Source organism: Vicugna pacos, chromosome 1, assembly GCF_048564905.1.
Source record: "Vicugna pacos chromosome 1, VicPac4, whole genome shotgun sequence".
Taxonomy (NCBI): Eukaryota; Metazoa; Chordata; class Mammalia; order Artiodactyla; family Camelidae; genus Vicugna; species Vicugna pacos.
Genome location: NC_132987.1, coordinates 72712243 through 72735965, shown reverse-complemented (window position 1 = coordinate 72735965; position 23723 = coordinate 72712243). Strand labels below are relative to the sequence as shown.

The window sequence follows — 23723 nt, the reverse complement described above, 5'->3', positions numbered from 1 at the left end:
CTAGGGCTTTTATGATGTTATTTTGCATTGTAAATCCATTATGAATTATTGTTTTTTCACTAGCAAAACCTCACCTGAATTATTCATATAGCATAGCTTTTTAACTGGCACATTTCTTCAAATGAATACAATGGCATTTCTTTCAAAATAGGAATAAGTCAGACGTTTCACTAATTAGGGCAGAACTTTATTCCTATGCCATTAACTGAAGAGGCTTTGCTTTCTATTTTATTTATAATCAGTAAAGGCCAAAGCCTTGCAGTCTATAGCATCCTCATTTGATTACAAAGTGCCTTGACCAGGGGCCAGACATTTCAGGGCTGAGCACCACTCACAGCCACTCAGATGTGCTGTGACTCAAGCAGGCGTTGGAAGTGGGGGCATCATTGTTACCTGTAGTGTTGAAGCCAAAGAGGAGAGGGCAGGACACGGCAAAAGCCAGTACCCAGACGGCCGTGATCATGAGGGCCACGCGCCGACAGGAGCCCTGGCCCGTGCCATGTTGGTAGTGCACTGGCATGACCACTGCAGTGTACCTAGAAAAGGAAGGGGAGAGAGGATAGATGTGACGAGAAAGATTCAAAAGACAGGCTGAAAGAGGTCACTGGAGAAACAACCGGGTTGATACATGCGGCAGGAGAAAGATAAGTTGGTTGGAGAAACGTAGAGAGAAAGGGTATTTGAGTGAACATGGAAGAAAGACTGAGATAAGACAGATGAAGAAGTCACTGGGAAAGGTGATCAGAGAAAGGAAGAAAGAATAAAAAGGTTAGCAGAGCAACACGAGGATATCGGAGAGCTTCTTTCCCCAGTGCTGGTTGACAGCCCAGCAGATCCCAGCCTTGTATTCACACACCCTTGACCCTGAAGTCTCTGGGGATGGTTTTGGTGCCTTCACTTTCTCCCACAGTTTTTCAGATAATGATGGAACTGTGCCCAAAGAGGATGTTTATCCCTGCTTGTACCGTAACATTAATTCTAACCCTCATAGAGACAACTATTCCAAGTAGCAGAGATTTTGTAAGTAGAGGTGAGTAATATCTAAGGAAGGCTTATTTAAAAATCAAGTTTTCATGCTGTCTTAGTCAGTTCAGGCTGCTATTTCAAAAATACCATAGACTGGGTGGCTTAAAGAACAACTACTTATTCTTCACAGACCAGGAGGCTGGGAAGCCCAGAGCAACGTGCCGGCACATCTGGTGTCTGGCGAAGGCCCACTGCTTGCTTTGTAGATGGCTGTCTTCTTGCTGTGTTTTCACACGGTGGGAGGGATGAGGGAGCTTTCTGGGGTCTCTTTTATTAGGGCACTAATCCCATTCATGAGAGTGGAGCCCTAATCACCATCCAAAGGTCCCATATCCTACTCCCATCACACTGGGGGTTAGGATTTTGAGGGGACACAAACATTCAGCCTACAGCACAGGCTTTTATCTGGTCAAAGCATGGTTCCTTATTCTCATTGGATCTTGTCTTTTCTGTGGTATCTCCTCACATACATTTCCAGCTGCTTACTGGACATACCTGAACAACTTTCCATGGTTGTCTCAAACTGAAATTGTCTGAAACAGATGTAATTCCTCACATCTCTAAATCTGACTTTACTTCCTGCCTTTCTTCAAGACATCCACACCCTTTACTTAGGCTTTTTTACTTTTCTTTGGCCCTTTCATGCCATTTGCTCCCCCATCCCTTTAACCTTTCATTCATTCAATATTTATTGACTTCTTACTATACATCAGGCTCTGTTCTGGAAATATAGAGATGTGCAAATGGGACATTGCCTCTGTCCTTATTGAGCTTGGAGCTTAGTGGAGTGGAGGGAAAAACATGTTAATATAAAATGAAGAGTATTAGGAAAGAAATAAGCTTTAAGGATAAGGGAGGCTGTAAGAAGGAGCAAAGCAACATAAGTGGATAGAGGAATGGGTGAGCCAGAAGGTGCCAGCCATGAGTTAAGGCAGAAGAGCATTTTGGACAGAAGGATAGCATGTCCTGTGAATGTGCCCATTATGGTGTCTTCCCCATTTATCCCTGCATTTCTTTTCTACCACTGTTCTCTGTGATGGCCACAGCCCCCTGGCTGGTCTCCTGCAGCCAGATCCCAAAATAGATTTCATTATTCCCCTCTCTCACTCCATGGCCCCCCAGCTGAAAACGGAGTTGGGCAGGATTCTAAGATGGCCTTCCAAATTTATGCCCTGGAGAGCTAGAGGAACTCTGTGGTTAGATCACATAGCAGTAGATGGAGTTCATCAAAAAGGAGATTATCAGCAACCTAAATGTCCATCAACAGAAAGATGTGGTACAAATATGCACAATGGAATACTACCCACCATAAAAAAGAATGAAATAATGTCACTTGCAGCAACATGGATGGACCTAGAGATTATCATACTAAATGAAGTAAGTCAGACAGAGAAAGACAAATACCATATGATACCACTTATACATAGAATCTAAAAAATGATACAAATGAACTAATTTACAAAACAGAAATAGACTCACAGACAGAAAACAAACTTATGGGTACCAAAGGGGAAAGGAGGGGAGGGATAAATTGGGAGTTTGGGATTAGTAGATAGAAACTACTATATATAAAACAGATAAACAACAAGATCTTACTGTACAGCACAGGGAACTATATTCAGTATCTTATAATAACCTAAAATAAAAAAGAATATGAAAACAAATATATACGTATAAATGAAATACTTTGCTGTATATCGGTAACTAATGCAACATTGTAAATGAACTATATATCCAAAACAACAACAACAACAACAAAAAAAAAAGAAAGAAAGAAAGAAAAGAAAAGAAAAGAAAAGAAAAGAAAAGAAAAGAAAAGACAAGGGAGATTATACTGGGTGGGCTTGACCTAATCAGGCGAGCCCTTAAAAGGGACTGGGCCTTCTTTAATCCAGAGAGATTCAAAGCATGAGAAATAATCCTGCTGGTGTTGAAGGGGCAAATGGCCGTGTTTCGGAAAAGATCATTTGGCAGAGAACAGCAAAAGGCCTATAGAAGCTGAGAACGGCCCCTGGTTGACAACTGCCAAGGAGGTGGGGACCTCAGTCCTGTAACTGCCAGGAACTGAATTCCACTGACAACCGGAGTGAGTCTGGAAGATGAAAACCCAAGTCAGCCTACATCTCGTTTTCGCCCCGAGAGACCCTGAGCAGAGAAGCTACCTACACTGTGCACAGATTTCTAACCTGTGAGGTAAAAAAATGGATACAGTTTGTCACTGCATTTGTGATCATTAGTTACACAGCAACAGAAGACAAATACAATGTCAATTCTTAGCCTTTCCCAACATGACCTCAACTTGCCTTGCCAACCTGACCTCCTGTTGGTCCCTGACACTTACTTATAACTGCAGCCAAACTGTCTAAGTGATGGGGAAACTTCAACAGCCTTTGTTCAATCCATTATCCCTTTTCCTTCCCTGGATAGCTCATTCCTTCCTTCCTTTCATCCCACATGAGCTCTTCAGTAACTTGCCCAGTCCTTTCCATCTTACAGAGACCTCTAACTCTGAATGCAGAGCATTCCTATCTAATCAATCACGTTTCCCTTCTGCATGCAGTTGTCTTGCCTCATTACTGAACTTGCCTCATGGCTGCAGAGAGATAGCCCTCCATATGATTTAAATTACGTGATGGCTCAAATCATCTCATAGCCTTGGTATTCCATGTAGGTCTTTGCACAAAGCAAGTTTTAAGAAGCTGTTGACTGACTGCCTCATGGATCCTGAAGGCCTCCTTCCCCATAAGAGGACAATGTTAACCCTATGCCAGCTCAAAGGAGCTAATATGTACAGTTGGGTCTACGCATGCTCGATTTTTCATGTCTTCTCAGCATCCAGGGAACCTGGAGGCCAGATGCAGAGCAGGAGCCTCCTTAACTCCTCTTGTGCACCTGAAGGCTTGAGGCTGAGGAAGGAAAGGACAGACCCTGGGCTGGAGCATGTGGGGCACTGCTCCCTGATGCCCCTCCTGTATGTGCCAGCTGCCTGAATTTTCTGTGTCTGACATCTGAACATCTGGCCCTAGAGTTCATGTGTTAGCATTTGTATTCCCAGAAGAACAGCTGGAGGGCTGAGACTCTGTAGAGTCTACAGGCAGACTCTGTAGAATTTGCCCTTGGCACCCTGACGGGTGACAGAGGTGGCTTCTTTCTCAAAACAGAGAAAGAGAGGTTCTTATGTAATAAGGTCAAATGAAGACCCCACTACCAACCCCAAGGGAGGCCCATGATCACCCAGTTCCCTTCCCCTGGTGCCCATACACTACCAGTCCTCCCCTGAAGCCCTGACTTGGCCATGAAGAAGCAGGGCAAGTATCACCTGACATTCTTCCGGGCCTGTCACTCACCCCAGGACTTTAGACTCTGCTGGGGCAGTGAGCTGGGGCTTCAAGTCAAATATGCTGACCAGAGCCTAGCCCTCAGCTGTGATCCCCGAGGTACCTCGGAGGAGAGGCTGAACCTTGAGCCTGCAGCTGTCATGGCCAAACAGCTGCTGATGGTCAGGAAGGAAAGGTATGACCCTTCCTCCTGTCCAGACCTGCAGTTGGGCCCAGGCCTTCATTTGCATAATGGCCTTTGATGCAAATGAAACTGACCATCCCATACCTCCAGTGGCCTGCTGCTTGATGGCTAACAACTGGCTCTCCAAGTGAAAAAAGCCCTAATTTATACCATTTGTCAACATCTGTGGTACCAACACTCCCACCGTTGTCCATTTCAAGTTACACCTCAGGTTTAATAACTGGCTCAAAAAGCTCCCAGAATTGTGCCAATCATCTCTCACCAGCCGTTTCGAGCTGACACCAAGCCCACCATTGAGAGCTGTGCACTTTCCTGAATCTGCTTTAATGTTCAGCAAAGGCTTGGAGGCTCCCACTAATTCAATGAGTCAGTGAGTATAGGGAGCATTGGCTCCATTTTATAAAGGAGGACTCAGCCACAGAGAGGTTACCTGATGACCCCAAGGTCTCACAGCAGGTGGCGGCAGAGCCCCGGAGGCTAGGTCTCTTCTGGGTGCCTCACTCCCTCTAAAGGGCACTGTAAGCCTCTGAGGCCTTGTGGGGACAAGGGCGTCTCCAGGAAAGGTGGCGCTGAAGGGTGGTTTATACTGAGACCACCCGCGGCTGCCCAGAACGGAGCTTCCCCAATTAGCTTGATTCTATTAATTGCCTAGGGGGTCCTGTTAAAAACACATTTCAAGGCCACGCCCTTGGGCATTTTGTTCCACTCCAGAGGTGTGTATTTCTAACAAGCAAGTGCATCTTATGATTAGACAAGTTCCAGAAAGTCTGCATTAGGGAAAACCTGTATCAAAAATTCTTGTTCACTTGGGTAAGAAGTGAGAGATGAGACTACATTTACATTAATCTTTTTTCTCCTTATTTTAAAAGCACAATTAAACTTTTAGCATACATGAGGCCCCTCAATTGGCTCCCAGGGTTTTTCCCCCCCGCTACAAGTTTGCCATAGGGGCTGAGACCGAGACCGTTCCGCAATTGGCCACCGGAGGGCACCAGAATGCAAGAACGGCGCCAGCTCGGCGGGGTGAGAAGTTCACTGCTCACCTGGGGGCTCTCCAGGCCCGGTGGGGAGGCTGGGAGGGAAAGCTCGGCACCCCCAGCTTCCTGCAGCCCTGCAGGGACCCTGAATTCCCACTCAAGCGGACCGCTCAGCCTCTGGTCTCCTCCCGAGTCGGTCGCAGATGACCGGCCTCAGGCGAGGGCAGGGCTGGGCGTGGGCCGCGTGCGCTCACGCCTCTCTTCCCGCTCCAGCGCGCGTGCATTGCGCGCCGTCCCGGCCGCTCCCTCGTCAGGCCCCCTCCCTTTGCGCTCCCAGCTTTCTGGGTCCTTTCTGAAGTGGCCCGCACACTGGCAGTGTGCACAGTGGGTAAGTCAATGGGCGTTGGAAACAGACTGATTAGCGTCTGAATCCCCCTTGTCCTGCCGCCTATAATCCGTGTGGCCGTGGACCAGAGATCTGACTTCTGGGAGACTCAGGTTCTTCATGTGCACGATGGGGATGATGATTCTGCCCGACAGGGCTGTTACGAATATTGAAGGAGATGATCTCTGTGAAGTTTTTTTTTTTTTTAGCACAATGCCTGGTACATAGTACGCATTAAAAAAACAGTATTATTATTACTACTACTACTATTGACATTATTATTGTGCTAGCCCAAGAATCTGTGATTGTTCATACCAGTGAGAGTTCAGAGGTGTCTGCCCCTTATTCCTGATTAGCAGGGAACATTAAATGTATTTATTTATCAAACAAACAAGTATACAGCACTTTCTATGTGCCAGGTGACTATTTGAAGTGCTTTACAAATATTAACTCATTAATCATAACAACCCTTTTGCTATTATCTCTACACAACAGATAAGGGAACTGAGGGCCAGAGAGGTTAACTGACTTGCTCAAGGTCACATTGCTATTCAGTGTCAGAGCCAGGATTTCCGGCCAGGCAGTGTGACTCAGAGCTAGGGGCCCAGAGGACAGCTAAGTGCCTCAGAAAGGCAATGAGCTGGAGTAGAAAGAGGCTGACTGTGCCCTTACTCCTGCACCTACCAGCTGTGTGACCTGGGCAAGCTTACCTACACAGTCTAGCCTCAAGAGTCTTGTGAAATGCGGCTAGTATACCTCCCTTGCTGCGGTGTTGGGAAGGTTAGCAAAAGTGAAACGCTCTTGGTGCCTGGCCCGTAGCACATGCTGAAGAAATTGCTATTGCTCCTGCGGTTGCTTTTAGACTCCCTCAAGTTAGGATTAGCACAGAGGAGCCAGGGCATTGCAGACAAAGGAAACGTGCCTGATTTACAGTCCCAGGAAACAGCACCTAGAGAGGTGGACTGCCGGCATGGCCAAGGCTCCTCCCTTGGAGTCCCATCCCCACCTCCACCAGTGAAGGGCCGCTCGTTGGAACAGAATCTTGGTAGGGGCGTCAGAAGACGCCGGTTCTAGTCCCAGACCTAAGAGGCTGCAGGACCCCACGTGCACATGTAACATTTCTGCACGAATGAGTTAAGCTCGAATGCTCCTTCTGATTCCCAGTTCTAGGACTGGGGTTTGCGCGCTTGTCACTCTGCTAAAGGTCTCAGGATCCTCGTGGGATTCTGCCTCCACCTGGAGCCCTGTCCCCGGGAGGGAGGTGTGTGTGGGGAACTGCTGACGGTGCCTCAGAGGAAGCTGCAGTAGGGGAGGAAGGAGGCTGGGCTGGGTGGGAGGGCCTGAGTCTAACTCCCCGCCTGGGTTTAATGAGCCCCGAGCTCTGTGAGGGCTGCTTTTCACCACCTTTTATTTGGTCAGACAGGGGGCTCAATAAAGCTTTAGTTCTGTGGACTCCCCTCATGGAATTGTTGAAGGAGAAAGCTTTTTGCAAATGACTGGAAAGCCCTTTGCAAATATAAAGTGCTTATTTAGATGCAAACGAAAAATCCAAGGTGCCTGTGACTCATCTGGTACCTATTGTGCTCGCTGCAAAGACGCGGAGGCTTGCCTGTGTGATGGGTGCCATTTGAGAGCCACTTAAAGAACTCCCTGGTGAATGAATTTGGTTGCATTATTCCTGGGCTCCTCGCGGAGGACTCGAATTCTCACTGCTCGCATGGTGTCCTCCTCCTCTGACACTTTCTCAGCCCTCTCCCCCAGTTAGTTCTGACCCAGATGCAGTGGGAGGGGGCTGGCCTACTGGGAGGCAGGGAGCCAAGGGGGGAGCGTGGGGGCTGTCCTCACCCACTCTGCTTTTTAAAAAAGAAAAGGCGGCATTGATCCCAGCATCCAGAGCTCTGCCTGAGAATCTAATGACAATAGTATTACTTGCTTTCAAAACCCCTTTTATCATTTCCTTTTCTTTCCTATCTCTTACTACCCTGTTATTACAGATCAGGGCTTCATGACCAAAAACTGCTGAATCCATTTGGTCAAGTTTGTCAGCCGGGTGACTAGCATTGTGTGAAGACCAAAGGTCTGCGTGAGTGACTGCATTTTTAATGAATTGACCAGCTATTTGGCATCCCATGAACAGAATTTAATGCTGTGTACTGCAAACTGCTGTGAAGGATAATGGAGACAGCTTTTCCAAGGCCTATTTTCATTCCTAGAAGAGGGAGGAGGCTCCATTTGGAAGTTTGGTGAGGATTGATTCCTATAGACTGGAAGCCAAGACGGGAGCATCCTTGTCCACTGGGGTCTAAGGCAGGACTTGTTCCTCGGGCTTCAGGTAGGTGAGTGCTGTGCATTCTGGGGGTTCTCCCCGTATGGAACAGAAGCCAGTTCAAGGATTGTTCTTGTTGGTTGTGTCTTAAATGGTTCAAGTAGAAGTGACTATTAAGCATGGCTGCTGCCAGCAGAATGGTGCTCTTGTGCAAGTTAGAATAAGATACCCTCTCCTGGCTGGCCAGTTGCAGAAAGGCACCCTCTCCTGATCCACTCCAGGCCTGGCACTGGAGCCCTGGCTGAACTCAGTTCCCACAGCCCAGTGCAGGGAGCAGCCTGCAGTCTCCCCTGCCTGCCTGCCGTGTGTGAAGGTGTGAGGGTGCAGTGTCTAGGCCCACTCTCAACGATGGCAGAGAGCGGGGTCGGAACTGGGAGGCTGGGAGGGGGCTGTTCAGAGCGTCTCCTAGAAGCCGTCTTTATCCAGTTCCTCCCTCCCTCCTCCACGGCTGATCTTCTCCTCTTGCTCATGTCCTTTCTGAAGATGCATACTGTGATAGAAACCCTGACTACCTTCAGGCAGGGACCATGGAATCCAGTTTAATATTCTTTGTTCAAAGCTCTGTCCTGGGCACATCAGAGAGCCTCACAAGTGAGGAGGGGTTAGGACTAGCATCATAGCTTGTGGTGGTGGAGGTGATGATGTAGTAAACCAGATGCAGTCCACGAGTTCTGTAAATAATATGTTCCTGAAAATATCTACTGATTGTCCAGAAATCACACAAAAGACACAGATATTATAAGAGGAGTTCTGTTCTCAGAGGGCTAAAAATATTATAGAATCCTTAATGATCCCTTTGCTTTTGAACAGCTTTATCAAGATACAGTTCACACACCACACAATTCATCCAATTTAAAGTGTAAAAACCAGTGTTTTGGGGGTATATTTACAGCGTTATGCAACCATGTCCCTTTATTTTTAAACACATTCTTTAACGGTTTTAGTTCCAGCATTATGGACACATATTTAATGTTCCTTCTCAGGGTAGCTGATCAAGTAATGAAAGTCCAGTGATAGCCAATCAAATGCTGTAAGTCAAAAGGCCATCGAGTTGGCTGGTTGGTTTGCAGTGCCACATTAGGCTAGGGTTTTCATGGACCTATCCTAATCCCTTTGGTTGCACACACGCAAGGATATTTAGGGCTGTTGATACAGAGGGCACAATGCTAGATCGTATGAATGTCACACTTGGGGAAGTGAGGAGGACCTGCATTAGGACTCTTGGCAAAGGGCAGCCTGGAGATGCCGCGACACCATGACAGAGGAAGCAGGGGAGAGTTCAGGGGTGACTGAATTCCGTTGTGGACATTTGGAAGGGCTTCACAGAAAAGGAGGCCGGTGTGATAAGCGTTGGAATGTGAGAGGGCTGGAGAGCAACCCAGACAGAGATGAGATGGGAAAGTTAGACTGAGGCCATAGAGTGGACAGCTGTGTATCTTAGGCTGTGAAGTTAACTTTAATTTTTATTCCAGGGGCCAAAGAGACACTGAAGGAGTTAGAGTAAGGCAGTGGACATTTGGCCTTTACTTCTGGGGGAATAATTCTGAGAGTGGTTGAAGGGCCAGTTAGGGGGCTGTGGCAGAAGCCTGGGTGAGAGGACATAGGAACCTAAAATAAGCAGGAGCAGTAAGAAAGGATAGATGGGGCACTTTTAGAAAAAACTTCTGTAAGCACTAACTGCTAAGATGTGGGAGATGAGGAAGAGAAAGGAGTCAAACAAAATTCAAGATTCCAGGAAAATGACGTTGCCAGTAAGAGATAACCAAGTCCAGCTGGTTTGGTGCTTTGATGGTTTGAAGGTTTGGTTTTTAACATTTTGCCTTGTATGGAGCCAGAGATATATCCAGGCAGTGATGTGGTCTGGAAATCAGGGGAGAAATTAGAGGTGTAGCTGGAGATTTGACAGGGCTTAGCACAAAGCCTAAATTATTCACTTGCAGCCAGATAGACATGAATTCAAATCCTGGCACTGCTTCATACTAGCTATGTGACTTTGGGCAGATTCCTTAATTAGTCTAAGAAGCTGGAAGTACCTAAGAGTTGTCATGAAGATGGAATGAGGAAGGCTTTGACATGCCTTAGCACAAAGTGGTAAATTCTCAATAAATGGCAGATCCTATGTGGAGTCACCTGTTAGAGCAATGGAGTGGATGGATACTAGTCCTGGGAGAAAGAGTGTCGGAAGAGAAGAGGTGGCCGGGGACTCTTGACTGGCAACAGAGGCCATAGCTGGAAAGCGACCTCCCTTCCCCAGGCACGCAGGGGGCCTGGAGATGTCCCTGGAGCCATGGCAAATCTAAGACTGGCAGGGGACATGGAAAGAGGAGAGGAAACAAAAGGAGGAGGGCAGTGAGGAACACAGGGCCCCAGAGCCAGGGCAGGGCACGCTGAGGGACAGAAAGCAATGTTACGCTGGTGGAACGAACACACAGAGTCGAGTCAAAGATCATGGAAACCCACTCCAGCAACCAAAAGGCAGTCCTAAAAAACATCATTCTTTACTTGTTTTTCTTCAGCTCTATGAAGGAAAATAATAAATAGATCACGGAAGTAAATAACTAGATATGAAGATATCATTTATATCTTTCTGTAAGTAATAGTAAAGTACCCTTCTTCCCTACCCTCCTCTCCCCTTGCCCTCCTCCCAAAGACTCCCAAGATTTCCTGTCCCCTCTCTCTGTCTTCCCTCCCTTTACCGCAAACAAACAAAATGACAACAGGAGAATTTTCTCCCAACTGTGTCAGCTCACCTCAACTCCTTGTCCTCCTTCCCCCTTTCTCTGCACAAAAAATTATGAACCACAAAAGCCCCAAGGATAGTGGAAAAGCAAAACCAGGATCCTCTTTAGGGATCTGGGGGAAAGGGAAGCTTATATGATAGTTATTTCTCTCTGGGGACAGGAGTTTCATCTCACCTACAGACCATAGTTGAAAAGAAAAAGAGAGGAAAGACAATGTCCCAGTGGTAAGTTGTGCTTGGCAGTGACCCCAGTGCCCTCAGAGGCAAAGCCCGTGTCTCAAATGCAGCAAGAGCAGCTTCCCCGGGTGGCTTCCCTCACCGCCTGACCTAGGCACCCCCTCCTAAGCTAGGAGGGGAAGCCCAGCCCTACCTGTCGATGCTGATGGCACAGAGGTTCAGGATGCTGGCTGTACACATCATGACATCCAGAGTGACAAAAACATCACAGCAAACTCGGCTGAAAGTCCAGACTCCGCCTGTCACCTGGGCATCAGAGACAAGGATGTTAGTGTTTCCCCCAGTGAAGGGACAACAACCCAGTCAACTCTGCTGCCTTCCCTAGGCTGCCTGGCGCAGACTCAGACAAGCCCTCGCTTTTGGTACATCATTACCAAGGGTAGGTAGACGCCGAAGGAATGTCAGGCTGCCTAAGGTTGATTGCATAAGAAAGGACGAATTCACGGATTGGGAGTGCTGAAGGGATCTTCCAAATCATTTTGTGCAGCGTTTCTCCAAGTGTGGTCCGCAGTGGGGTGCTCATGAAAGATGGAGATTTCCCTAGACCTACTGAGTGACAGTCTCTGGATCTGAGGCCCATGAATCTTAATTTTTAAATAAACAAACTCCCCTCTGTCCCGTCACACCAAGGTTTGCGAATCACCAGTTGGGTTCAAACTCAGGAGGCAACTAAATCTCGTTGTGGTTAAGTGATCCTCCCTTCGATACACAGCTGGTAGCAGGAGAGCTTGGGGACTGCCAGGTGCGTGCACTGTGCCAGAACCGCCTCTCCGAGCCCTCCGCCCGGTGGAGAGCTCACCGTGTTCCAGAAAATAAGCTGAGAACGCATTCTGGCTGCTGGTTTTAAAGCTTGGAAGCTTTACCAACATCTGTAAGCGTCTACGTAAAATAAGTCAGTGTCAGCGGGCCTGCCTTCCACATCATGGTCCTAATCACCGAGAGTGGTGGTGGGAGGTGGAGGGGGGCAGAAAGGTGTGTTCAGGGCATTGAAAAGGGGCCCAGATCCTCTTTACCACTCCCAGGATCAGTGAGATGGTTCTGACCTCCCGCATTTACACGTGTGTTCCAAGTTCCATAACTCCTCTGAATAGCACTTACAGGTAAGTCAGGAATTTAGGTAATTTAAGGTAATTTATATTCTAGCACACTTCTGTTTTATTTGAAAAGATTTTGACATAACCTAATTGAGCCAGAGAGATGTGTCAGGGAGACTATGACTTTGGTCCACAGGTGCCACACTTGGGGCCCCGAGGCTTTTCTGCTCTTGCCAGCTTCCTGTCCCTGGGGCTGCCGTTCTTGGGGACCATGGTTCTCAGGGAGAAACATGGGCAGCTTTGTGCTCCTGGCTGCAGCTGGGTGTTCATGATATCCCTGCTGGGCAAACCCACCGACTATTTAAGAGAAAGGGGAGTGAAGCAGAGGGACAGTAGCTTCTTAAGGAAAAAACAGTGCAAGTGACAGTGCATAAAGACGTTGCTCTCATCTAGGACGCTTGTTACATCACGAGGTCATGTGCCGCACATCCTTGTTTTATGGCACTAACGCAAGGTCCTGAGAGGCTCTCTCCCTCTCCCCTTCCCTCATCACTTCTTTCCCCTTGGATTTATTTCCTTTTCAGCATCCAGTCTTCTTCCTATATTTGGCCCTCTCCAAACTCCATTACGAGAAACTCTGACCAAAAATACTTCATTTAAAAGCAGCAATGAGAATTTCAAACTAGTGATGAAGTCATCATTTTTGTTCATTTAGGTGTGGATTTACTTTTTCTCTTTTAGTCCAACCATTTGACTATATAAATAAAGGCCTAGTAAGAATTTATTGGAATTCTGAGAATGAAAAACTTTTTAAAAGGGACATGTATAGTCATAACATAAAGATTTAAGGGGCCAGGAGAATAGAAGTTGGTTTCGCTCAGTCCATGGGACAGTTGTAAGCTGTAAAACTTCTTGCAAAAGGTGAATCTTGTATAGTAAATCTCTTTTAACGTATGTCTACTATGCAATTTGTGTCTTAAATTGGGGAAGAAAATCACTTTTTTGTGCAAAATTGTGAGTGCCTGTCTGTGAATGTGTGTTGGGGGACTGTGTAGGCGAGAGAGGGTAGTTAGAACAATAGCAAACTCCAGTGCTTGCTCCGTGTCTGTTTGTTTATTGGCTCATTCGTTCATAAAGCAAGAAATTGTGATACTCCTAATACTTAGTTCATAGGAGGGTATGTTATGTGTTTTAAGAGGTTTTTGAAAAAGTTCTTCAGGCCCTGTCCTTGAAGAACTTATAACTGGAGAAGCAAGGCATTCTTAAATAGAATAATTAGATATTCTATTAGATATGAGACCCTAATATTGTTAATACAAACTAAAATTTATTGAGAACTCAGTCTACATGGGTCACTGGCTCACATGACCCATTCCAGAAATTTCTATGACCTTGACACTTTGGATTCTGATAACTTGTTATCAGTCACGTTATCAGACTTCACCCACCCGACAGGACCAGGGACTTTTCCTTGTTGGCTGCTGCAGCCGGCCCCTAGAGCAGAGTCCTGCATGTAAATATATTCTGAAAGAATGAATGGTCTCTGACATAATCTGTGTTAATACTAAGAATTACCATTTATTGAATGTTTACTAAGTGCCCGATGTCTGCCATGCACTTTTTATGTACATGACCTCTATTGCTGATCATTGTCCTGAAAGCACCATTGTTATCTTCATTGCAGAGAAAGAGGATAAAGCTTAGAGAGGTTCAGGGTGGCGTGGCTGGTAGAGGCAGCTGGAATGCAGGCTGTTACACACCCTGCTGTAGGGGAGTGTCAGGTGAGGAGGGGCGGCTGTTGGAAAGGAATGGAGGTGGGTGGACACAAGGCGGGAAGGAGGAAACTGTATGCTCATCAAAGATTTTGTGGGACAGACTGCACCATCTCCCTTCTAGGGAACCAGACACCATCTGATTGCCTGTATCGCAGGGTAGCAGAGAAACAGTGCAGAACAGTGGAGGCTGCTGACTCTGGGCCTAGTGAAAGTACACACCTGGCAGGTTTCTTTGGTCCCTGGTTTCCTGAGCCCCGCAAGCTGCCCTCTGGCTTCCAGCCCCCACTGTGCAAGCCCATTCTGGGTGTCTTCTTTTCCTGTCTTTGATTCTAACATCAAAATCGCCCTTCCCTCTGTGATCTCAGTTAAGTGTCAAGAAGAAAACAATCTGATTAGTAATTCCCGCTATGGTGCCATCTCTTGGCCTTTCCTGGAGCTTACTCATCAAGATGAGTCTCTAATTAGTGGGATGTGTAATGGAAATACTTTTTTTTTTTAACTGGAATCCTCCACACCAAGTAAATAATAGTGAGTGATCAATAAAGAGCTGAAAGGGCCAGGAACAAGCTAAGCAACTCTCACAGCAAGCGAATGAGGTAAATATTATTTCCAATTTGTAGATAAAGAAATAGTGCCTGAGGGGGGTTGAATAATTTGCCTACGGGCACACAGCTAGTAAAAGTTGTGGGAATTTCAAGCCCTTAATATTAACCGTTACCGTGTTTCACGGCTCGGAGGTCAGCACCTTGACGCGCTGCTTCTGGGAAGTGTGCCGTTTAACTCCATTCCTGTATCACAGGAGGGAGGGGAGTCTGCACGTCCGTCCACCACCCACCCACATGCCCAGTGTTTACTGAGTGCCGTCAAGGGCTGCTCCTTTGCTGGGCGGGTGTACTGACATGCATTAAACCTGTGTCTGTCCCCAAGGCCTCAGAACATAGTGTGTGCCTGTCAAGGGGAGTAATGTGTGAATGGGGACGGGTGAACCGAGGGCCGGGGAGATGGACACCGAGAAACTGACTATGAGGCGATACAATGAATGCTGACAGTGAGATGAGTACAGAATGTTGGGAGAACGTGAAAAATAAGGTGATTTTTGAAATTAAAGCCGAAGGAAAACAAACAAAAAAAGCCCTGATTGATTGAAGGCTTTTTAGAGGCATGATTCTACCTTCCTCCTAAATTTTAATGAATAACTCACTTCTGAATTATACAGCAGCCAGGTGGTGTTACTCTCACTTGCTAATGAATATAACTAACTCCCTTTGGCAATACAGAAGGTGGGAGAAGCACGAGAGTGTCTTCAGGTACTGAAGTTGGCTATTGATTTTCAACAGACACAGCCTAAGGCAGCATTTCCCAAATTTACTGATAAGACATTTCCCAAATCACCTGAGGCTCTTGTTAAAATGATTCTTAGTCCCCAGCAGAATGATAAGTCCCTCCATGGATTCCTGCTGCCTGGGAGGTTTAGGAACCACTGGTCTACGGGGTGTGGGGAGCATGACTTGATCTTCGGAGATGCTGGTCCCTAGGACTCCTTAAGCATCCTTTATTCCGTGGGTCCCTTTGGCCTCCTGGTTCCTTCGTAGAAGAATGTTTTTAAATGCGTAAATAGAAAACAATGGCTCACAAAGGATACCAGTTGTATTAAAATATAGTTACCAAAAATTTTTAAAAATATATGTGATTCTTTAATAATGCATTAAACGACAAGACCTAGGGGCAGGTTCAAAATTCCCGTAGTTTCAATGTACTGATGAATGGAAACGGTATTTCAGTGTCTGCAACAACCGTGATGCAATTTGAAAATATAAACATCTGCAGTTTCTACCTGTGACACTAAGGATTTCTTCTGCTGTGGGTTGATACTTGCATTCATAATCGAAGCAAGTGCTTACTTTCGGTTTAGTGAAAATAAATAAGTGATTTTGTTTATATCCAAGTTGATGGACTCCCCAGATTAAGAACTCCTGCTCTAAGGGATGGATTTTTAGTTGTTTCGGGGAGATATCCAAGGGTCAAAGATGGAATTATTTCTCTGATTAGCATCTTCACTCCATTTTTGTTTGCCACATTTTGGCATCTTTTCTTTCTTCTCTCTCTCTCTCTCTCTTCAGGAAAGGATGGCTATGGGACAAGATAGGGCAATTTGCAAGGATTTTTCACTTCTCTGAATCCTGATTTCCTCATCTGTGAAATGGGGGTTTTACAGATTAGTGGTTCCTACAAGTCAGTTTGTAGCATATGGCCAGCTGCCTGCACAAATCAGCTGGAGTGGGAGTGGGCCAAGATGAGAGGCAGTTGCTATAAACTTCCAGGACCCCTCCCCTTGGACTTGCGGTTTGGTAGATCTGGGGTAGACCCAACAGTCTGTATTTTGAACAAGCATCTCCCTGTAGTGAAGGTTTAGCTCAGGTGCATGAGAATTATGAAGGAGCCCACTTACAGTACAGACTCTGAGGCCCATCCCCGCAGAGAACCCCGTTCACTAGGATGTGTCCAGACATTTCTTGAGGTCGGATTACACTTTAGAAATGACAAGGGACATGATCTCCAAGCCCTCCAGCTTTAACAGTCTACAGCTTTCATCAAAATCCAGACTTTGGTGGAGAGACCATAAGAATCTCCTGTTTGTTTTCCAGTGGGGAGCTTTTAAATCGCTATCATCTGGGGTTTTTTGAACACTGGTACAAGTCTCCTTAAAAGAGTGTTGATTTTTAATAATTAATATCATTACAAGGTCCAAAGGCACCCAGAACAGTGTCTCTTTTCTGTCATCTCTATCTGACCAGGATCACTCTACGTGAGTTTCTCTACCTGAACCCACCTGGTAATTTTTGGCTTGTCTGTATTACCTAACCCTCAAATCTTTCCTCTGATCCACACTGGGATGCAAGTCCTCTGAGTTTAGTATTCTAAATGGTCCCTGGCTGCTTACACTGCCTTTCTGCCCTGATACAAGTGCATTAAATATCACAAAAGGTGCTTAACCGAGTGGAACAAAATGGGATGTTTGTGCTTGGAGAGGGAGCTCCAAACAGACGGCAGCTGCTAAAGCAGGAAATTAAAAACTTGAGAGGGAATCTGAGACAGAACTGTTTGGTACAGCACAGTAAAGAGTTTTCATGAAAATGTTGCAAACTGGATTAAAGAGACAGCCAGGCCAGGGCGCTCTGGAATATAACTTCCTCTGAGGTCACCCGCATGGTTTTATCCTCAACTTCTCTGCTAGGCCTGAGGGCAGAGAAAACTGGAGAAGGTCGGTTACTGGCTCCTGCTAGTCCTTTTGTATATATTGCCCAAGCCCAGGCTTCGTGTGCCCTATGATGAAAATGGTACCAGTGAAAGCCACTGTGGTGTGTATTTGCTGTCTTCTTTTCCTCTTTCTAATAGTCCTTGGATTCCACTGGGAACCCATGAGATTCCTGAGCTGTTGGTGTGTTCTGTGGAAGGTACCACATAACCTATGCTAAACCACTATTCTATTCAGTGATTAGTTCAGAGAAAATCGTGTACCATAAGCCAGTCCAATCAAAGTACATCTTGCCTCTTCTACTAGAAATTCTGGCACATGGATTTTCAATCTTGCTGTGAATGACATGGCGTGTACACATGAGGTCTGTAGTTTACCCTTTACTTATGGATAAAGCCAATATATGGAAGAAGACGGAGCTGAGAGAATTGTAGAGAAGTAGAACTGGAGCCCTGTTCAGACTGTGCCTGCAGTCCTCTCTGCCACAGGACTTTAAAAGTTCTTGGTATGAGAGCCAATGCATTTTGTTCATTGCTTAAGTCAATCGGAGTCAAGTTTTCTTTTACTTACAACTAAAATTGTCTTAACTGAGATATTTATAGATCGTACTTTTTAGTTATCAAAGCACTTTTTCAACTGATGACAGTTGAGCTTAAATCAACCCTGAGATAGGGAAAATGTAGTTGTCATGCTCATTTTATTCATTTCATTCCGTGCCTGCTGACTCCCAGTTCTGAGTCTTTCTCGTAGCATGACCCTGCTATCAGAATAGCATTCATCCCAGTGAATTCCAGCAGAAGCACAATGTTATGTGACATTTTATTGTCTGCCTCACCCTCGTATCTTCTTTTTTAATAAAACCCACCCTTTCGCTTTTTCTTTTCTGTCCTCCCATATAGCTTAAAGTGGCCTTATGTTCCCGTTCTGGCCAGTTAAACTTAAATGAGGTCCCTTAGGGAGATGCTTCAAGCCACTCCAGGGGAAGGAATCTTTTTTTCTTTCTCTGCTGTTTCTGCCCATCCTAGTTTTGAATAATGCCATGATGCTGGGGGCTCTTGTGAGAAGCATGAGGAAGGGAACCAGTTTGCCAAGGATGGCGAACAGGAAGAATGGGAGAGTCTTGTCCTTGATGACATCTGAGACAGCGGAAGCAACACCAGCAGAACTTCCTCCAGAATTTTTGTGGTTGTGTGAGAAAAGTAACTCCTATTTGTTTAAGCCACAGTGAGCCAGATTTTCCAATATTTACAGCCAAAACCTAGTTAACTCATATATACTGGTGTCTGGCATGATGAGCCATTTTTCCTTTGAAGAAAGATGTCTGGCCAATGTGAGCTGGTATTCCTTTCAAACAAGATGGATATATTCAAGTCAAAGCACAGGAAGGTGTGAATGTGGCAGCTAATTTCCCTCCCTCGTGGTGTTCTTCTCATTTGTCTTTCCTCCTGGGGGCCCTCAAGCCTGTAGCATTCTCTGTGGTCAACACCACACCCTTTCCTCTTTTCAGGGGAGCCCTCGGGTTTGATCATGTAATTACTAGACCTGCTACTCAAACCGCACCATCATTAGGACAAGTTAGTGAGAGTAACACTTTGCTCTTCTCCTAGACACAGAAATTTATATATTCACAATCCCTTTGAGAGATTAAAGTGCTCTTTTTTCTCATTAAAGCACCCAGTCTGCTTCTGGGGTCCACAGAAAGCAGGCAGGCATTTAAGATTAAGGAAAATATGTAGACTGGGGTGGATGGGGGATCTGGTCCTTTGGAACAGAACCTTCTGTTATCTTGGCTAGCTGTCTGCTGATGATGGCTACTTAACGTCATGCTCTAGTTGAGACAGACCCTTAGTTGACTGTTGGGGAAAGTGATGCAGAGATATTAAGTTGCATTTCCTGGAGCCTTGAGACAAGCGGGTAGGACCAAAAAGATGTCCCAAAGCCTGTTTCCTAGGGGAGAGATTCCTCTGCTCCCTCAAATCTTTTTTGTATAATTGCAGACTTATGTGACCATACTCTTGATTATTGAACACCTACCTGTTATAAATCACCTGTTGGACAGAGGTCATATTCGTTTTTATGAGGGGAAACAAGAGCTCCCCCAGAGCTCTTCTCACAGGGGGAAACCCACAGGTAGAACCCATAGAGAGAGAGTCCACTTCACTAAGACCAGATTTCATGCTGGTCCTCTGCAGACTCAGGTGCTCTTCTGTGCTCATTAGTAGACTAGGGCGCCATCCATATTGGCAGGTGTGGCTCGAAAGGGATGCCATGGGAGTCTAGTGTGGGAAAGTCACTATGTCCATCTCCTATTCCCGTATCTGCAGATGTTTTCCAATGTGGTCCATCCAGGTCCCTGGAAGCAATCACAGATGGACAGCCAAAGCGTACCCCGAGTGGCTTTGTTACAGGCACCAAAAACCTGGCTTTATTTCAAAGGCAATTAAAATGCTTATCAGAATAAAGATCCTCTTCCTGCACTTCTTTCTGATATTAATCCTCCTGGAAGACTTAAGAATTCTTGTAGTATATAGGGATGGACAGGAATACTTTTGAGGGAGGTATGGTGATGTTGTGAATCATGGACTCATCCATCCCTACTGGGCTGTAGCACCTAAAATCTGCCTCACTCTTGAACAGAAATATCATTTGCCTCTAACTCCTTTTCAGTGTCATTCTTAAAAAATAAAATAAAAGTAAATAGTTCATTGTAACAATAAATGTAGCTGCAGATGATAGAAGCAAGAGTTGCTCATCTAATGCATACACTGCAGAACAGATTCATTTACTCATTCATATATCAGATATTTATTTGGCACATATTATGTGGCGGGTAGTGTGTTTGGACTACAGGAAAAAAAAAAAAGAACAAAGACATAGCTTCTGGCTTCAAGGATGTCTCAGCCTAAGTGGGTTGACAGAAAAGTGAAGGTAATTACAAGACCCTTTGCTATCAGGATTATCCTAACTAGGAAAAATAAATGCATATTTTTTCCTCCAAAGTATTCCCTTGGCCTTTAGATCCATCCCAGTCAGCCTAGTTGTTTTTATTCTTTTCCTTTTCTTTTCTATCTTCTTGATTTCTTTCCTTTCTGTCTCCCCATTGAGATCATAAGTCTAATTTTAGTTCCCAGTCATTCTTTAATGCGGGTACTCGCCTAAGCAGTCTGTGTTCAAGGTTTTTGCTCTCCTGTGATATGTCATACTTAATTAACTGTCATCTTTACTATTAATATTAACTGAGATATTAATTTGATGAATTTTAATTTCTCTTAATCATAGCATCATTTTGAGCCTTCATTGGATACCTCTTTAGAATGATACACAGTGCAGAGGAGAAATATTAATAGTATGTTAAGGTGTTTAAAAAAAAAAAAACCTCTTTAGTAATTGCGTGTTTTCCTGGTAGGAATATCTGTTCTTGAACAGGTGCAGGCATCTCGATTTCCTTGTTAGCAAGTGGATGTTTTGTCTTGATCACCTCCTGACTCTGTTTTGCACTTTCAAATGAAAATACTTTCAAATTTAGGAAATGTTTCTCTCCAGAAGAATTCTCCAGGGTCTGCTGCATTATCTAACTGGCGAGGGCTCTGTACTATTAATGGAGGCATCAAAAATATAAATTTGTTCTGTTCCTTTGGAAGCAGAATCTGTGGAGTGCTGGTACCCAGGAGGAAAATGCTGAGTCCGAGGGCAACTGAACCATCAGAAGAGGTCTGATCTATTTGCAGACTGTTCTTTCCCTCTTTTCCTCTCATTGACTAATTTTTTTTTTAATAATTGCTTTTGCCCCTGCGTGCCTCCTGCACATCCTCACCCCTGTATACATTGAAACACTGATGAAGATGGCCACTGGACTGCCTCCCCCAGCCCCCCACGTCTTTGCGACATGAGTGGCACAGAAAGTAAACCTAAAAGTGCATTTTTAGGAAGAGTCCCATCGCTCAAGTCCAGTCACCTGGATGCTGGAGGCCCAGGAACGGAATCATTCCCAGCTTCCTGGTTTTGATGTGGTTAAGTGATACAGGATATTGGCTGCTCTCAAGACCTTCAGTTCCCTCATGAAAGGGAGAATGACAGGAGCTCTCCTGCCTCAGACTCTGATCATGGCTGGGAGCATTCTGAGCCCAGAAGGACAGGAGTTCAGGGAAGACAAAGACAAGCACGACATGTGGGCATCTTGCACTCGCAGCCTACTCACCTCCAGGTACACCACCCAGGGCATCACCAAAGTGGCCACCAGCAGGTCTGCCACGGCCAGGCTCACCACCAGGTAGTTGGTGGTGGTCTGCAGGGCCCGTTCCCTCAGCACGGCCACACACACCAGACCATTGCCGAAGACGATGGCCAGGATGAGCGCGCAGTAGGAGAGGGCATAGTAGGCGTGCGTGCGGGCCCGGCTGGCCCCTGTGGCGTTCTCTGCAGCACAGGTGGAGTTGATGTGGCCACCCAGCTGGCTCAGAGGCGCCATGGCCTTGAGGGAGAGGAGCAACCCCAACACGTTTCCTGAGAGGAGATGGAGAACAGTGTCGGTGAAGTCAGACCTTTTGAGTTTGGCTGCTTGGATACGTTTTAGAATTTATCCCTTCAACAAATATTTTATTGAGCACTTTTAATATGCTGGGCAATATTCTAAGCACTGGATATACAGCAATGAAAAAAGCGATAAAAATCCCTGCCCTCATTAAGCCTCCATTCTAGAGAAGAAGACAGTAATAAACAAGATAAATAAAAGATGTAGTTTATTTGATGATGGTATGTGTTTTGGAGAACAATAAATTAGGGAAGGGAGTGAGGACAGGGTGAAGATGGTGTGTGTGTGAGTAGGGTGTCTGAGTGCAGTTCTTAACTGGGGTTATCAGGAAGCCCTCAGGGAAATGGAGACAACTGAGTCAGGACCTGGGGGACCTGAGAGAGCCGTCCGTGCAGCTATCCAAGCAGGAGGAACAGCAGGTCCAAAGGCAGGGCAGCTGGCATGTGGAGAGTACAGCAGGGAGGCCAGTGTGGCTGGAGCCAGGCGAGGCAGGGGCAGAGGGGAAGGATGTGAGGTCGAGAGGTTGCGCAGGGCCGCTGGAAGAACCACACATGGACTCTGAGTGAGATGGGGAGTTGCTGCAGGATGGGAAGCCCAGCTCTGCCGCTTCCTAGCTCTGGGGCCTTGGGCGTGTTACTCCACCTGTCTGAGCTTCATTTTACTTCTCTGTAAAATGGGGGAAGTAATGGGACTCATCCCATAGGGATTTTGTAAAGATTAAATGAGCTATTATGTATGTAAGACATTGACAGATGTAGAAAGCTATGTGAGCATTAGCTCTTTTTCTCTTATTAGTCTGTTTCTCTTAGCTTCCCATCCCCCTTTCCTTGTTTCCTCTCTCCCACCCTCTGTTGCCCCCATTTGCCTTTTCGCCTGCCTCTCTCTGTCTCTCTTCACTTTCTTCAATCTCCCACTTTCTCTTTTGGATCTTACGAGGTAGGACATGATGGGTTTGGGAGACTGGGTTGTGGGAGAAAATCTTGAGAGTAATGGGGGTTAGAGGTAGCTCAGTGGTTTTTATATTTAGGGAAAAATCCACGTGTGATATTTTATTTGAAACATCCTAATTTTTAAAGATTCCTTACCAATTTAAAAAATCTTTAAGCCTATGAAGTCTCCCATCTCTCCCCTAAATCCCACATCCATGGCCAATGACTCTCCCCTAAATCCCACATCCATGCATCACCAGGTTTTAACCTCTGACCTAGTCTGATGCCCTCATTTTTCAAACAGGGAAACTAGACCCAGAGAGGTGAGTGACACACCTTAAGTCATACAGCTTCTCATGGGCAGAACCAACATGCAGGGCCCGTTCCCTCAGCACGGCCACAGACACCAGACTATTGCCGAAGACGATGGCCAGGATGAGCACGCAGTAGGAGAGGGCATAGTAGGCATGCAGGCGGGCGGCCCGGCTGGCCCCTGTGGAGTTCTCTGCTGCACAATGCTCTGCTTTGGCATCTGACAGCCATAGCAACTGTCATGCCACTATTGCAATGGGAAAAGCCAATCCGCCAACTGTGGGGACTTTGGACGCAGAGTGGGAAAGGCATCAGAGCCCATCAGCTGCCCCAAGACGTGAGCCTGTTGGGGCCAGAAGGGGCCCTGGGCTCTTAAACTCAGGTCTGTGTGTGTCTGTGGGGGACAAAGGTGACCATGTCCTGAAGAAAAATAAAGAAATGCCTGTGTGCCAAGGGTAGGAGTGCATCAAAGCCATGCTTGGGGAAGCACAGGCGTATCGCCCGTGGTGTGGCTCTGAGACCTGGGTAAGAGTGACTCCTGCCCCGGGCTCTGTGCTTCCGAGGACCCTACTCTGGACCCCATCTGGTTGTACCCTCCCCCCAGGATGAGGTCATGCCCTCCCATGGCACCAAGGAGCAGATCCACCAAAAGTCCACACCCATCCTAGACCAC

At 46.2% G+C, this 23723-nt stretch overlaps 1 protein-coding gene across 1 annotated transcript in view; it reads right to left on the bottom strand.

Annotated features, from left to right (window-relative positions):
• DRD3 (dopamine receptor D3) overlaps positions 1–21746 on the bottom strand; it is a 33459-nt gene extending 11713 nt beyond the window's left edge. The window contains exons 1-3 of the mRNA XM_072967571.1: positions 21477–21746; positions 11347–11459; positions 394–536 (exon numbers count right to left, since the gene is read on the bottom strand). Of these exons, the coding sequence (XP_072823672.1) occupies positions 394–536; positions 11347–11459; positions 21477–21746 (526 nt within the window). The remainder of the gene's footprint in view (positions 1–393; positions 537–11346; positions 11460–21476) is intronic.
• Between the last annotated feature and the right edge of the window lie 1977 nt (positions 21747–23723).